General features: G+C 42.7%; 1 protein-coding gene across 4 annotated transcripts in view; it reads left to right on the forward strand.

Moving 5' to 3' along the window:
- Positions 1-17833, forward strand: part of BRCA1 (BRCA1 DNA repair associated) — a 120979-nt gene that overhangs the window by 95921 nt on the left and 7225 nt on the right. For 3 of the 4 annotated variants that reach the window (XM_033918009.1, XM_033918007.1, XM_033918008.1), the window contains exons 17-21: positions 6418-6495; positions 8985-9025; positions 9606-9689; positions 14709-14763; positions 17460-17533. In XM_033918009.1, coding sequence (XP_033773900.1) covers positions 6418-6495; positions 8985-9025; positions 9606-9689; positions 14709-14763; positions 17460-17533 — 332 coding nt within the window. The remainder of the gene's footprint in view (positions 1-6417; positions 6496-8984; positions 9026-9605; positions 9690-14708; positions 14764-17459; positions 17534-17833) is intronic. The other variant, XR_004536763.1, reaches the window with a different exon arrangement.

Below are 17833 nucleotides of genomic sequence, written 5' to 3' on the forward strand. Positions count from 1 at the left end.
TTTGTGCCGTACCAGCATATGCTTCTCATGGATCAGCTTAAACTACTCAACCAAGAGATTGTCCTCGTCTCAATGCTGTGCAGCTTCTCCTCTAGCTCTACTTCACAGTGCTCCAGCTCATTGAGTGCCTGCTCAATGGCCTCCTCCTCCCCATGAATGTCCTCCTCCAGGATGTATTGATCTGCCTGCACCTTGCGTTTGATGAGAGGGAAACCATGGCCTGGGGACAGGAGGACGTGCTGGTTTGGGTCCTTTCAAAGATTTTCTCTTTGCAGGTAAGGGAACAGGTGATTGTTTTCTGTTGAAAGGATTCTCTTTGCATGACATCTTGCTTGGAGTCTTAGGTGGGGAGGAAGTTTCGGATCCAGTGGGGTCTCCAGTTCGTAATGTTGGACTAGGGCCAGCACTGGAAGGCGGCTTTGGTGCAAGCCAGCTGCCACAGGATGAGCTCTTGCTGCTCTGTGAGGATGACGATGGGGCCTCGATAGTCCACAATAGGCAAGCAAAGAGTGTTCACAGTGGGCTCTGAGTAACTTTTGGTAACTACTTCTGCAAGAGCAATTTCATCCTGGTCGCCTGAGGTCTTGGCGGAGCTCTCTGATGAAAGGCTCTCAATACTTAACGCTGGAGATGGGGTGGAGGAAGGAGGTTCTGAGTGTGAGGGTCTGGGGGATTGTGGGACACCAGCTTGCCGAGCAAGCAGTGACGTACCAGGGGCCTTGGGAGCTGTGCGCCTCTTGGACTTGGGGCTGCTGGTTGGTGTGATGCCTTACCAGGGGCGAGTGGGCTTCCCCGAATTCTCGTTCCTCTCCTTTGCCATCTCTTCTTCTTCATCATCCTCAAAAGGGTTGTATGGTTTAGGTTCTGTTACAGGATCCTGTTGAGAAGATCTGCCCTCTTGCATCATTGCTGGGAGGGTGGGTTTCTCATCTTTCCCTTCCTCCCCAGCAGCCATCATTGAGGTCTCTCCGCCACTACATGGGAGAAGTGGAGCCGGTTTCTTCTTTGGCTTTGACTGAACTAATATAATATGCTGAGTTACAAATGTACAGAAAGAAACAGAAATAAGCTTTACAAATACAGAGTGGATTCAGAGACTGCTTCTGTGCTCTTGTGAATGAGAGAGAAAAGACAGCTTCTTGAATAGGTGCTGTGAGGACAAAGAAAGAGAGAGAGGGGAGGTAGACTAGGATCCAGAGAGAGAGAGAGGGGGGTGATGCAGAGAGGAGGCTTTTATAGGTTGGAATCTTATTCTAAAAATAGAATCTATTGTATTTCCCAGTATCTTTCTGTATATAATTTGTAAACTGTTTGAAACAATGGTTAGTTTAATTGATTAGGAAGGTGTGACACTTGCAGGAATGGTAGATGGGATTAGTCTCTGGCTTAGCCTATCTTCTTGATAAACAATCCAGTCTGGCTGGATGCTTAATGGATGTGAATTCTGTGCAGGAGCATTTAGGGTCTATCTGCATCAACATTCCAGAGTCAGATTGATATAATGTCCCATAGGCCTTTGCTGACGTTGATTAGGCCAACCGAAAATATTGACTGCTAGCAATGCTAGGCTGACATAATCTGCTTTGGTTTAAAGCGGATTATAAATGTTTTAAATAAAATAAATAAGTGCATGTTTAAATAGCTGTTTTCTGTAATTGGGATAAGATTTTGGTCTTCTTTCAACGCCACCCATAGGCATGTGGTCTCCCACTTTGGGAGTCTTATATGTTCCAAACATGAGTAAAGAAACCCCTGCCAGGTAGGAGAAGCATCTGAGGCAGCCTTTCACACTTGGCAGCACAAATATGAATTACCAAGGGATGATTGAGAATAGCCACTTAGAACAGGCTTTATATATTAATGTCTTTGATTTCAGTATCTCTACAGCACCTTCACAATAAATTACAGATAGAAACTTACAAGGTCATGAACACAGAGCTTGTCAGAGGTAAGATTTGAAGCCTGGTTCCCTTTCCCATTATGTAACCACCAGATCAGGCTTCCCCCGCCTGTGTGTGTTCATCGTTTGCCTGTTTTCAATAGACAGGCCCAAAAGATGTGATGCATAGTCCCAGCAGATGAGGCCTGTGATTTGTGAAAATCTGTCTGATGTACCAGCAGAATGAGGACATTCTATGTTGGAAGTACCTGTTCAACTGAGGAAAAGTGTCATAAGCTGCCAAGTCCTTCTCTCTCTCCCTCTGCCCCACATAATGTATAGGAAATTGTACGTCTCCTGCATGGATGAGTTCTGATATGTTTCGTAAAAATGTTACACTCTGCTAGGTGATGAACATACTCTGGAGGAGGAAGGACAGAATTCCAGGATGTGATATGTTCAGTATTTTCCAGCGCTGCCCACATTGGTGGCACTTTTATAAATAAGAATAGTTTGAAAAGTTTAAATTTTAAGGTCTCAGAAAAGATAATGTCAGGAATGCTTAGCAAAGTTTGAAAAGTAAGAAGGGGATAGATTTTGAGATAGGAGAGGTACAGGTCTGGGGGGAAGGTGAGCACAGAGGAAAATGTGATATGAGAGGGAGCATTAGAAGTGCTTAAGCCAGTGGTTCCCAAACCTTGTCCACAATGAATATTCATGAGAGAGATTTGCATGTGATCACTTAATCCTCCATTGCCCCAGGTAACGTTCAGTAAGTAGATCGTGAGCTTGTCGGGACAGATAGGGAAAATACTTAAAGTACCCGAAAAAAAACAACTGCCTTGATGGTATTGCAAAGGGTAGTATATAAGTACCTTAATAAGCATAAACATATCCTGAAAACCTGATTGGCTGGGGTACCTCCAGTACCAGGTTTGAGAACCACTGGCTTGGTCTTGCTCACTTTCAGTTTGAGGTTGTGTGTGGACTTTTACCCAGAAGCAGTGTGCAAATTTTAAGTCGAACAGCAAGAAAAAGGAGATGAAAGTATCATAAATCCAACATGAAAAGCTGCCCAAGATGTATATAGAAAGATGAGGTTACAGATTGCATCCTTACGGGGGAGAGGATAACTGAGGGATGGGAAGAAGCTCAAATGATGATTTTAATTGTTTTTCAAAATACGAAAAAACAATCTTACAACCAGTGAATACCTTGACTCTGAATGGAGCTTCAGCTTCACAGGTGCAGAATAAAAATAACCTCATCTGAATGATGCTTAACTGTGCTGTGGATCGTGGCTTGGCAAGAGGTTTAGTGGCATGAAGTCAAAATAGTTTTAAGGGAACAGTTTTGTTAAAAAGAAGTAAAACTCCATAGAGTTAGAAGAAATCCCCACCCACTCGCTCCTCATTCTGTACACAGTATCTAATGATGTTTGCTTGACAGCTAACAAATTACATTCCCAAGAGCGAAGCATTACTGATTCAGGAGCTGCTCTTGGTTGCATTTTCCTAAGGGTCATGCATCACAGATGTCTGGGAGGGTGTGCAGGAGCATTATTTCTGACTTGCTTCCGTGCATTAATCCTTATGACAAACATTCTTATTTTCAGACGGAGATCTATGTCTTGCAGAATGACAAGTTGACTTGGCATAGCTGAAAGGGGTTTTAATTCTAGTGAAACTCTTATTTTTTGACGCGTCCTCAACCTCTGCACTCCATTTTTTTTTTTTGGGGGGGGGGGAAGGGCAGAGAGGTAACATGCGATTATGTAATTACGGTAAAGTTCCTTTCATGATTTTTGTTTGAATGTGCCAGGTAGACCATAAGTAGCTCAGGATTAGAATACCAAAAGAACAGTTTCTGAAACGTTTTGTGCAGTAAGCCTTGGGCAAACTGGTTATTAATGCTAAGAGCCCACCGCCCAGAGAAGGAATAGGACTCTGTCATTAGTATCTAGCCAGTGGGATATGTGGACCGATGGGGGTTTACTTGTGCCAAGCATCATTAGCGGTTTGGTTTATTTGGGTTACAAAATGACATACAAAATCAGCAATATATAAACAATATAAGACACTATTAACCACACAAAGCAAAAATACAAACAATAAAATATGATCGTCATCTCCTCCTCATTAACAACACAGTCTCATACCCTGTATTTCATCTGGCAAAAAAGATGCCGTTTAAGCAATCTTCTAAAATTCGATATATTTTGTTGCCGGTGAATGTACTCTGGGAGACTATTTCATTCCCCGGGCCCTATACAATGGAATCTATTCTCCTTAGACATCATTAGCCTCAGCTCTTTTACAGATGGAATTTGCAGCTCTAATTGTTCTGCAGATCGAAGTGGATGAGATGGAACTTGTGGCAGAATGCTCTCAACAGGATGCTTTGGAACCAGGTTGTACAAGCACATATAATGATGGTGGTCTCCATTGGTAGATGCAAATGTGTGGGGTGGAGGCTGTAAGAACCCCATGTTAGTGAGTCATGGATCAGGATAAGTTTCATTAAGAAGTTCTGTAATGCCTTACCAGAAAACATTTTTATGTGATGGGACAAAGATGGAGGACTGAGGGGCTCTTGTGCATTGAAAGAGGGAGGAAGCAGTAGGGAAGCCTGTACAGAAGGCAAATGGAGGGTGGAATTAGAGAGGACTACAAAATGTGACCAACGAGATCTAGGGGAACCGATATCTTGGTTTTTCTGACAAGACAGTGATGATTGAAAATTCAAACTGTGTAATCCAGGGGTCTCAAAGTCCCTCCTTGAGGGCCGCAATCCAGTCGGGTTTTCAGGATTTCCCCAATGAATATGCATGAGATCTATGTGCATGCACTGCTTTCAAAGCATATTGATTGAGGAAATCCTGAAAACCCGACTGGATTGCGGCCTTCAAGGAGGGACTTTGAGATCCCTGGTGTAATCCAACCACAGTCCTCTAAAGAAAATTGTACGTTGTTTCTGGTACTCAGGTTCTCTGCATCTTCCAGGATAATATCATGTCAGTTAAAAGAAACCCAAAAAACAAACCTTTACTGTGCAAATATATCACTAATGGATGATTTTAGCTGAGCAAATGGTGTTAATAAAAGGTCAGGTGACTTTATCGCTACTTAGAATGTCACTGGCTGAACCAGGATTAAACCTAGACTAACCTATCTCAACTCAAACGTCTGGTAATTATTTTGGATTATTTTCTTACTTTTGAACCTCAGGGACGAGTTTTTAGATTGCTAAGAAAACTTATAGCCTGGAGCTCAGCCAGAGAATAAGGTACACCATAGTCTAAATTGATCAGGTTCAAAGTAATTTCTAATGCTCACTGATTTACCAATTAGAAACTAGAACTTATTTGGCTGTCCATTACCCTAATCCTAGAAAGATAGTGTATATGTTAGGATTTATGTAATTGATTTCTTCTTAGTTCTAAAGCGTTATCCACCTCTATAAGGCAATAAAGACTAGAAACTGTTCCATAAAATGTTAAATACCAATAATGTTGATATGGTTCTATCAAGGGGTTGTGTTACTCCTGGGAATTCCTAGTTTTCTCTTTTTAATCCACAGCGAACTTGAGAGGTATGTGTGGGATACAAGTGTCTAACCTAATGTTGTTGTTTTTTTTTTTTAATCAAGGTAGCAACATGTCCGTGTCCTTTTAGGTCCTGCCATGCACCGGTTCCTCCGGCCTGGCTTCTGTAGGGGAGTTGACAATGCTTTAAATGGGAGAGAGAGAGTGACCATCTCAAAAAGGAGAACTGTGTAAATGGAAATAAGGGCGTCACTGCCTGTCTTTTTGAAAAGTTCCCGAGTCATGCTCAAAGCCCTTAAAATGGTCTTAATTCTTTAAAGGCTACTCAGATTATGGGGTTTTATTCTCTTTCCCTGTAAGGAACAGATTGATGCATATACTTCCAATTTTCGAGACAGCTTCCTTGTTACCCAAAGGCACAACACTAGCATCAGAATGGGGAGAGAGCGGCGTTCTCAGACTTCTCTATTCTTGTGTACCAGCTGAGACCTGACATTTTAGAAAAGACATGTTTTATACCTACTGTGTTTCCCCAAAAATAAGACAGGGTCTTATTAATTTTTGCTCCAAAAAACGCAATAGGGCTTATTTTGGGGGGATGTATGTACAACAATCATCTCTCCCTTCCTCTCCCCCCCCATGTGTATCATCTTTCCTCCCCTTTCACCCATCCCTTTGTGCAGCATCTTTCTATCCCTCCTTCACACTCCCCTGTGGTTTCTCATTCCGTTGCCAAAGTCCCTGTGTGTCCAAAGCTGGTTTCCACCCAGTTTTGAACTAAAAGCTTTTTGTATGTGAGGTGAACTACTGAAACCTTGCTAATTTAATCCATCCTTTACTGCTCAAAGAAATGAATGAAGGAGAGCATTCCCACATTTGGCGGTGCTTGTATAAAATCTGTGCTCTAAACGCCAGATCTGTGCCTTTGAGCAGCATAATTAAGAGTTCAGGGCTCATAGATTTCTGACTAATATCATCTTTCTTTGTTTTGCAGATGCTGGACTAGTGTGTGAGAGAACCCTGAAGTACTTCTTAGGTATTGCAGGAAGGAAGTGGGTGGTTAGCTATCAGTGTAAGTTCAGTGTGAACTTGAAAGCTACCTCTTCCTAATTTTCATGATAAAATGTTTTGCTGCAGAAACTGTGAACCTAGAGGGTAGGGTTGTTAAGATATGTTTTCTGAAGACTTGTCAGTTCTGAAATTTGTTGATTATATTTTAATTAAGTTCAAAATAGAGTGGTCATTTTTTAATAAGGCCCTTTGGTTCCCAAATGAAATATTAGACATAGATAAAGATACATGGCCTATCCACTCTGCCCTTCTTTCCTTGAGATATAAACATAGAAACATGATGGCAGATAAAGGCCAAATAGCCCATCTAGTCTGCCCACAGTAACCATTATCTCTTCCTCTAAGAGATCCCACGTGCCTATCCAACACTTTCTTGAATTCAGACACAGTCTTTGTCTCCACCACTGCTACTGGGAGACTGTTCTATGCATCTACCACCCTTTCTGTAAAAAACCTATTTCCTTAGAATACTCCTTAGATTATTAGATTTCCTTATATTACTATCTTAACTTCATCCTATGCCCTCTCATTCCACAGCTTCCTTTCAAATAAAAGAGACTCATGCACATTTATGCCACGTAGGTATTTAAACGTCTCTATCATAGCTCCCCTCTCTCACCTTCCTCTAAAGCAGGGATGTCCAACCTTTTGGCTTCCATGGGCCGCATTGGCCGAAAAAAATGTTTCTGGGGCCACACAAACACTGCAGCAAGAGGGAGCTGACAAGACGGTAAACACCCGGGGGCAGCAGAGGAAACACTGCATCGCCCTCGACCGGGGCTGCACAAAATATTTCACGGTGCCGCAGGTTGGACACTCCTGCTCTAAAGTATACATATTGAGATCTTTAAGTATGTCTCCATACTCCTTATGATGAAAACCACATACTATTTTAGTAGCCTTCCTCTGGACCGACTCCATCTCTTTTATATCTTTTTGAAGGTGCTGCCTCCAGAATTGTACACAATATTCTGAATGAGGTCTCACCAGAGTCTTATACAGAGGCATCAATACCACCTTTTTCCTACTGGCCATACCTCTCCCTATGCAACCTAGCATCCTTCTAGCTTTCGCCGTCACCTTTTCAACCTGTTTGGCCTCCTTAAGATCATCACATACAATCACACCCAAGTCCCGCTCTTCTGTCGTGCACGTAAGTTCTTCACCCCTGAAACTGTACCGTTCTTTTGGGTTTTTGCAGCCCAAATGCATGACCACCTTGCATTTCTTAGCATTAAATTTTAGCTGCCAAATTTCAGACCATTTTCAAGCTTCGCCGGGTCTTTATGTTATTCAGACCATCCTGGGTGTCTACTCTGTTGCAGATTTTGATATCATCAGCCCTTCAGCAATATCGCTTATAAAAATGTTAAAAAAACAGAACCTTAAGGCACACCCCTTCCTCAAAGCGATCTCCATTGAACACTACCCTCTATCGTCTTACATTTAACCAGTTCCTGACCCAGCGTTTCACTTTGGGGCCCATCCCAATAGCACTGTGTATTTATTAGATATCTGTGTGGAACACTGTCAAAGGCTTTACTAAAATCTAAATATACTGCATCTAGCACACTCCCTTTACCCAATTCTCTGGTCACCCAGTCAAAGAAATTGATCAGATTTGTCTGACAAGACCTACCTCTAGTGAATACATGTTGCCTTTGGTCCTATATTCCTATTTGCTTGTCCTAAGCTTTCTTCAATTCAGATATACCATATATACTTGAATATAAACTGACCTGACTATAAGCCAAAGGAACTCCTTTACCCCCCAAAAATATTGGCTCAAATATAAGCTTTTTGGGGGGGGTGTTAATATTCAACTGCCCTGGTCAGCTCTACATCTAGCCCCCCTTCCTCATGCCCTTTTCTGCCGTGTCAGGCTCTGCACACAGCCCATTCCTTTCCTGCTCTATCACGCTGTGCCCCCCTGCCCTCCTCCCCCCAGCCCTGTACCCTCTCCCTCCCTCCCGATGCCTTGCAGGCCTCCACCAGGCCTGCCAAAAGACCTGGCGTCTCATGGGTAGGCCGGGACAGGAGGGATCCCTTCCACCTTCTGTCATCGCCGACTGTGACAATTTTTACCTCCTTCCTGCCTGCCCCACGTACCTTTCAATTCCCTATTGGTCCAGTGGTGAACCAAGCACGCGTTCCTGCTCAGCGAAGAGCCACTATTTGAATGATTGCTGCAACAGAGGGGAGGTGTGATGGAGATATTTAAATATCTTTTAATGATGGCCATAAAATCCAAGGAAACACCTGGGGTCTCAGGGGGAAGGGAGGGAGTTTTCATAATTTGACCCAAAAGAGGAGTTGGGAACATCAGAAAATATATTTCCCCTTTTGAAGTAAAAACACCTGGTAGTTGTATGTTTTTCTCTGTGTGAATAACACATTTTGAAAACAGACCTAAGCGCATACTTCTGTTTTGTATCTCCTTTTAAATGTTGCACTGAATGAGGGAGTTTCAAGTTTGTTTATATGTTTCAGGGATTGTGCAGTGCTTTAAAGAAGGGAAAATACTCAATGAGGTATGTAAAATTTGGGGGTAAATAGGATGTATACCTGGTGTAGTTTAGTACTGTTTTGCTGACGATAATGCATTATGGCTTGATAGAAGTTAACTTGAGAGCTTTAGGAACTGAAAACATTTAGCCCACAAATTCACTTATAGGCTGTTCAAGTTCAAGTTTATTCGTGGCTTGATATAATGACCATCACAAGTATCTGGGCGGTTTACAATATTAAAAGTTAAAAAGGTCTAATATTATTTGTGATTTGGGTGGGGTAAAATAAAAAGAGGGTAAACCTGAAACTATAATGAATTAGGACTGGGGGATAGGGAAGTTTTAATTACAATGATAAATAAAAATAAAAGGAAGGAGAATAATGAGAGGGAAACAGGGAGTTATCTTTCAAAAAAACACTGGTGCCTCCTGAACTGGGAAAATCCCAACCTCATGGAAACACTCTTATGACTTAACGGTATTTTTGTTTTATTTCTTATGCTTTTATAAATGCTTCAAAAAGTAAATTTCTTTATATCTGTACTGTTCTGTGTTGAGATGCATAATTGTGAGAGAGAACTGAGTCTCCAACGTTATCTTGCAGTCTGACTTTGAAGTAAGAGGTGACGTAATCAATGGACGACAACACGGGGGCCCTAGGAGGGCCAGACAAGCCGCGGACGGAATGGTACATACTCTGCCTCTTTGTGTGTCTGTATTTATACCAAGTCTTTTGAAACCATGCCCAAGAACCCAGGAACTTAGCTAGCTCTGAATCCCAGGGACCAGTAGGCCACTTCTTCCCATTCCAGGATTTTTTTTCTGATAGTCACGATAGCTCAGATTTAAGTTAACATGTGAGGCAAGTCTCCAGCTGCATTTTTTTTTTTTTTTTAAGTTCATGAGAAATTTATTGAATTTCCAAAACAAACAGAAAAAGTATACACGAGATGTAAACAATTAATATAACAATATCATGGAACCCAATGTGTTGAATGGATTTTGGTAATGAATTTTGGGTCACCCAGTGTTTTTGTTAAGGTAGATACGCCATGTCTCAAGAGTCTGCATTTGCAATTGCCCAGAGCAGGGGTCAGCAACCTGCGTCTCGCAAGCCACTTGCACTGGTTTTTGCATGTGGTTGCGGCTCTCCAGGCCCCGACCCTTTAATCTCTCTCCCAACCCAATGAACCCCCCCCTTTCTCCCCGGGCCTACCAAAGTACCTAGTGGTCCAGCAGGGGTCTTTGTGGCAGGAGCACAACTGCCTTCTAAACTAGCTGTTGTGACCTTTCTCATCTGCTTGCGGCATTTCCTTTAGTACCGCAAGCTGCCATGAGAGATTGTGGCAGCCATTTTAGAAGGCAGCAGTGAGGAGGTGGGAGTGAGAGGGCTGTGCTCCTGCCACAAAGACTCCCACTAGACCACCAGATACCTTTGTAGGCCTGGAGTGTGGGGGGGGGGGGAATCATGAGTTTGGCAGAGAGATTAAAGGGTCGGGGCCTGGAGAGGGGAGAGAACCTTGGTTATGGGTTAGGGGAGGGATGAGAAGTGCAGAGACCTGCAAGGGGTTGGAGGGGAGAAAAGCTTGCGGCTCTTTGTAAATCTTGTGTCAAACATTTTAGATAAATTGGCTCTTTGTTGTAAAAAGGTTGCTGACCCTTAGCCCAGAGAATGCCTTCTTATTTTTAAAACATTCTTACCTAACACCGCTAGAACAGGGGTGTCAAAGTCGGTCCTCGAGGGCCGCAATCCAGTCGGGTTTTCAGGATTTCCCCAATGAATCTGCATGAGATCTATGTGCATGCACTGCTTTCAATGCATAGTCATTGGGGAAATCCTGAAAACCCCACTGGATTGCGGCCCTCAAGGAGGGACTTTGAGATCCCTGCAATAGACCATGACTACCTCTGGATCTTGGTTTGCAGGGGCCCTAATTTCAGCCAGTAGATGACACTGTTGGGTGATAACTGAGGCTCCCTTGCCCCTGTTGCTGCAGATCTCCAGTCAGGTTTAGGGAGCAGAATCCTGGTCTGGGAATTAAACCCAGATTAAATAAACACGGCATCCAAGACTAAATATGTTTTCTTAAGAACTACAGCTTAATATTAAAATACTGAAAACGGATTTTCATTTTAGAGAGAAGATTTGGCTGTACTTTTGTTTTTCAGCTTACTGAGCAGCTTTATGAGCATGGCATCAAACTCTAATTTTTGAATTGGATTGAAAACCAGCCTTATAAAGTAGTCTTCAGTATGATTTTTTTTCAAAATAGAGCCTTGAAGAAAATAAAACTGAAAGCCATTTAAAATAATGAATCTTAAAATATTATAGTATGAATATGGCACCTATTAGTATAATCCAATATTATTTTTCAGGGGCATTAGGAATGTTAGTAATCCCTGGGGCGTAGTCTGCTGCTGGAGAGCTATAATATCTTTATCTCTGTCTTAATAGTTCTCATTAAAATGGTTAAACTTGCATGTAGAACTCATTTTAAGAGTAAATCTACCAAAGCATTTAGCTTCCTTTACAAATGGCTTAGGTGTTGAGGCTGACTTCAAAGTATTGGCCAAAATGGGTGTCATGATTAAATCATTTTGTTAATATTTGTATGTTAAAAAAAAAATAACTGTCATGTCCTCTAGCAGTCACCTCAGAAGGGAAATTATTAACACTTTTTTTTTTTAACTACAAATTGGGCTATTTTAGCATAGAGTCCCAGGCCATAAAATTAGATTCTGTGGTAAAATAACTTAACCGTAGCCCAAATTGATAGTCTGGGGGGGGGGGGGGGTGTTAAGGTTTTAGGGTACAGTTTTCAGACAGTTTGCACTGGGACAAGGCCCAGATGTACTATCTATCCATACCAATTTGCAGAATGAGCATAAAGGTAGAAGGAGCGTCTTGTCATAAATGTATTGAAAATTTCAGAATTAAGAAACCATGTAAGATTGGACGAATATATATATGGAAGTCAGATTTCATGGTGATGACATGAGCTAGTAATTGGAAAAGTCCAGTTGAAAATCACAAATTTCAGCCCATTTTCCCCTCTTAACATGGTAAAATTTGTGATCTTCTATCCTGCCAAATCCTCACAAAGGTTATGAATAAAATCCTACAGTTAGGTAGTTGAGCTCGGTACAGACATGCCACAAGTTAAGATTTTAAAATTGGGCCAGCTTGTCCACTAGCAAGCTCTGCAGAATGCTGTGTGGAGAGCTAGGTTTGATTCCAAGTTCTACACTTCTCCCTCCGGATTCGCGGGGGATAGGGGCAGAGCTGGACCACGAATGGTGAAATACTGCGAATATCTTCTGGTCCGGCTCTGACCCACCCCCGCCTCCCTCCCACCTTTCCCCCCGGCATCCCGGCCTTACCTGGTGGTCTAATGGGCTTTCGGGGCAGGAGCGATCTTCCTATGCTCCTGCCCCGTGCAGATCGCCAATAGGAAATAGCTGCTGTGAGTTCCCTTAGTCTCTCGAGACTACGACGGGAACTCCCCACAGCCATTTCCTATTGGCGATCTACATGGGGCAGGAGTGTAGGAAGATCGCTCCTGCCCCCAAAGCCCGCTAGACCACCAGGTAAGGCCGGGACGCTGGGGGGAAGGCTAAACTGTGGTTTTTTTTTTCTTTTTTTCCCCCCTCCCCAAAAAATCACGAATATGTGAAATCGCAATTGCCGAAACTGCGAATGGGGAGGGGGAAGTGTTAGACCCTTTTCCCTGGGACAGCTAGAACTGGGATTGCTGCCGAGGCAGCACTTAAGGGAGAGAGGGCTCAGCTATTCTGCAAGACCAATATCTAGTGATCAGATTTCTGGTAAAGTCTACATTAGCTGGTTCTATAGCAGTGGTCTCAAACTCGCGGCCTGCGAGGTACTATTTTGAAGCTTTCGGTATGTTTATCATAATCACAAAAGTAAAATAAAACAGTTTCTTGATCATATGTCTCTTTAGCTATAAATAACAATATTCTTATTAAGACTTGGCCAAAAGGAAAGAGTTTTAGCTCATGCAAAATTGTCATTTCTTTAATAAGACATTAACTATTTTTTTCTGAGGTCCTCCAAGTACCTACAAATCCCAAATGTGGCCCTGCAAAGGGTTTGCGTTGGAGACACTGTTCTAGAGGGAGCTGCAGCTTTTTTGGCCCTTGGCCTGGAACTGATGCATGATTCCTGAATTGGGATGGGGAATATAACAATGGGGAAAATCCTTGGATTGTTGCAAACAAAGGATCATAGCCCAGTGGATTGACATGAAAGCCTAAGGGAGCAAGAGGAAACTTCTCTTCTAAAAAATAAATAAATGTAATTGGATTTTTCACCTGCCTTTTCAAATAGGGCTGAAGGGGGCTTAAAGCAAATTCAGGTGCTGAATGGGAAATATGGAGTAGAGAATGACACGGTGACAAAATTCATCACTGTTCCCGTCCCCGCGGATAATCGTGGGAAACCATCTTCATATCATTCTTTAAGGAGAGAGGAAAGAATCAGAGTATAATTGGCCACAACCACTGACCCGCAAGCTTTGCTATGAAGAATGCTGGTGTAGAAGGACTGAGGTTGAGATAGACACTGAAGAATGACAGTCTCTGGTATCCAGAGCAGATATTGTGATGTCATAATGCCTCATTCCACCAGTGCCTAAGAGCCAATCACATCAGTGATGTCACAATGGCTTCATTATCCTTGGCTCCCATAAGAATCAGAGTATGAATGGCCACAACCACTGACCCGCAAGCTTTGCTTTGAAGAATGCTGGTGTAGAAGGACTGAGGTTGAAATAGACACTAGAAAATGACATGGGATTATTTCCCGCGGTTATCCGCGGGGACGGGAACGGTGATGAATTTTGTCACTGTGTCATTCTCTAATATGGAGCAAGCATGCATGCAAGTCAGGCTAGTTTTAAAAGGGGCAAATACAGGAAGTGCACGTGGACGTTGATACCTGAAGCATGCACAAATATCCTAAGGCCTATTTTACTCACTTGGGCAAATGCTCCCCAGAAAAACCACCTCATAAGCTGGAAAAACTTATACATGCTTAAATGTACACACATACCCACCCTGAACAGTAATTTCTGTGAGAAAAATGCTGTTTCCAGTGCAGCAATGCCTTATAAAATTTCCCCCAAAGTGACTTTACCAAGGAATGTTGGGGTTGGATTTGAATCTTGGTCTAACTAAACCACTTCAGGGATGGAGGTGAGAGGGAGGTCTCATTCATTCAATAAGAGTATCACGGAAGAAATGATTTAATTTCAATAGCTGCAGGGTGGCCTTTTCTCTCCTGTAGTGGATCTTAAAATACTGTTAGAGAGAGCAGCATCTTAGGGTCCACTGCCATTTTCATGCAATATGTCTGCAGAGGTTTGAGATGATCTGTCATTATTACAGCATCCATCGGCCCTGCAGTGAAGGATGTGTCGGGGCCTAATTCAGAGTTAAATTAACCAGCCAGCTTGGCAGGAAATGCTGCGTTCACTGTTCAGTGGTAGGATTTTCAGCTTGGTTAACAAGGCATTAGATTCCGCTTGCTAATGGAAGGCCACCTGCACCTAGAATGTAATTTAGAGCAATTCATTTCCATAAATTATTATTTTAATCAGCAGCCTTGTTTTTGTTTCATGATTGGCCTCCCACATTCCTCTGTAAACACTTTATTTTGTTCTGGGATTTGTTTTGTTTTTTTCTCCAGCTGTTTACAGATTTTGAGATCTGCTGTTCTGGACCATTCACAGATATGTCAACGGGTGAGTAATGTGGCTAAACTTTTTCAAAACGATGCCTATGCAGGTAGATATGCTGACGCCCATGGTATTGCTGTGTGCTGTTTTATGTAATGTCCGATAGAGGGTTATTGAATTTCAGTTTCAGCACTGCAACTGACCTCAAATTCATGCTCAGCCTTGTTTTGGTGGAAATGCAGTGCATTTTGGGTTAGAACCAAAACTTTATACTGATTTCCCCAGCCACCCCTTCCTCATCTATTGGCTTCAGTCTCAAATGGCTGCTGCAACCTCCAGCTGCAGACTTAAGAGACTGCTGCTAGACTCTAGACCTTAGGGTCTTCAGAATGCCAGATGGGTCAGAAGACTCATACTGACTGGACTCCTCATTAGTCCCTTTGGTTTACTTAATAAATACTTAATTAAATAGTAATCAATTCATCTGTTCAGTCTTCTTCTTTAAACTTATATTATTCTGTTATTCTTAACTAGTCTTTAAGCCCATTACATTAACGGGTGCTAGAATAGATGTGTCTGTCTGTCTCTCTCTCCTTGGCCGCTGTCTGTCTTTCTTTCTGTCTCTGTCCTTGACCACTGTCTGTCTGTCTTTTTGTCTCTCTCTCTCTCCTTGGCCACTGTCTGTGTGTCTTTTTTTGCTGTCTCCTTGGCTGCTGTCTGTCTTTTTTTCTGTGTCTCTCTCTCTTCTTGTCCGCTGTCTGTTTTTTTTTTTTTCTTTCAATCTCTCTCCCTGGCCCCCTGGCCTTCTGTGTGTGTGTGGAGATGTCAGGGGGATGTCGGGACAGGTCTGGGATGTCAGGGGAATATTGGGGATGTTAGGGGGGATGTCAATTATCGTGCCTCTTCTCCCACCTACCTTTTATTTTTTTTTATCGCGCGTTGTGTTGGAAACGGCAACCGGCACAAAATAACCGCTGCTGGGTAAAGTAAACCACCATTCACAGCAAATCGAATGTACGCGCCGCACGCTTTACCAACTTCTCTATTTACAATACAATTTCTCTGCCGGCCACGGAGCAACGGACGCACGGAGCCACCAGGTTTGAAGTGTGCATGTGTGCTAAGGGAATTATTATAGCGGATAGATTAGCTAAATACAGTCAAGATAGTCAGCCATGTACTTGGCTTTGCTTAACAGCACCACCTCTCCCCATCCATCTCTTTGCTGTGTCTCTTTCTCTCCCAGTATCTAGGTTCTCCCCTCTCGTTCCTTCTTTTATGTTTATGTTTGTTAAACTCTTGATACCCTGTAATATTTGGAAGGTCAGTGCAGCTTACTTATGAGTATATATAATATAAAATAAATTCAGAAAGGAACACCATAAATTATAAGAAAAAGAACCTAAACATTCATTGAGAGGACAAACATACTTAAACAATGCATTCATCATAATGTTCATGGACACCCGTATCTCTCAGCAATCACCCCCCCCAACCCCAATGTCTAGGTTCTCCCCTCTCTCCTTCTTTTCATCTGCATCTGTCATAAAACAGTGTTTATCTGCACTCCACTTTTGAAAATGTGGGAAGGGAAAAGATGATAAAGCACCCTTTTTTAGAACCGTTGATGTTGAAACTGGAAGGAGGTTGTGGAAAAATATAGGGATGGGCCACATTTAGCAGCCCCACTATCCCCCCAACCTCACTCTGGCATCACTCATTCAGGCTCTTCTGAATGTGGCATCTCCCCCAATACCCCTCCTTCTGCTCAGTTCAGGTAGATTTCCCTATCTCCTTTCCCTCCTCACTTTGTGAGTCTGGCATCCCTTCCTGCCTGCTTACCTCCCACTCACCTAATGGTCTTACAAACAATTGCTGTCCTGGCAGCAATACATGCATGCTCTCTCTGGCCAACCCAGGGGCCCTTCCTGTACAGCAGCTTCCTGGGAGGGACATTCAGAGGAAAGACCCTTGGGGTTGGCCAGAGAGAGCCTGGTTAAATCGCTGCCAGGAAGACGATCGTTTGTAAATACGTTGGTCAGACAGGCAATGTGGGATGGGGGACTTGTGAAGCTGGGAGGGCAGGGAAAGAGAAAGTTCAGATTGGACCAGGCAGTGTTCTTTACTAGAAAGCCCATGGCTTATATGAAGCAGGAAAAAAAATGTAGGGCGATTATGCGGGCTGCCCAAAAGATCTCCGAGGGCTACCATTGACTCGTGGGCCTTGCATTAAAGAACACTACCTTAAGGTTTTTCCTTTTGAGGGGGATGTAAATGGGTTATTGGTCCCGAACTTCTCGTTCAGGTGTAAAAAGCACAGCAATGCTCTGGAGAAGTCACGTATGATGTGGGATGCTAAAGAAGCAAATCTCGCCCTTAAGCGTAGGAAGCATTTTTTGGCAATTTAGAATCCCTATATACAATCTCTCAATTTGAGAATGAGGCATTTCATTTTTAAATAAACTGCTTGAGGAGTTGGACAGCCCTTTGATGTTTATGGATGGACTGAATGGAGCGAGTAAAGGAGGGGGGTGGTGTTTGAGGATTTTGGAGAGGAGTAGGCCATAAGGAGTCAAAGCCTCTCTCTTACGTTATTTGTTTGCTTATATATAAATAATTCAATGATCAGTTCTTTGACTTTAAAAGAATCCTTTAACTTAGCAATTTCTGAATGATCTGTCATGATACAAGCTGTTTTGGTTCCTTGATTCTTGTTCTTAATAAAACAGTGATCATTTTGCCACCTTTTCCCTTTTGTTCAGAGCATTTGGAGTGGATGGTGGAGCTGGGTGGTGCTTCAGTGGTAAAACAGCCTCATCTGTTTACAGAAAAACCGGTAAGAAAGGCCGGGATGCTGTGATGACAAGTGTCTCTTAATATAACATTATACTTTAAGGCCTGTTTTGTTCAGTTGGAGAGGCTGAAGCATTACTTGAAATAGGAACAAATTTCTTTTGCTCTCATCCTTATGTGGCGTCAGTCTCCAAACACTAATTCTACAGAATTTACTGTTCAGTCCCTAAACGGCTTTCCCATTAGACAGATGGTACATTTTTATCTGCAGGCTGGAGAGTAGATTAAAAGGGGTGGGGTGGGGGAAGACAGCTAAACGCAGGGTTAGGTAATATTAAATTGG

Source organism: Geotrypetes seraphini, chromosome 13 (genome assembly GCF_902459505.1).
Source record: "Geotrypetes seraphini chromosome 13, aGeoSer1.1, whole genome shotgun sequence".
Taxonomy (NCBI): Eukaryota; Metazoa; Chordata; class Amphibia; order Gymnophiona; family Dermophiidae; genus Geotrypetes; species Geotrypetes seraphini.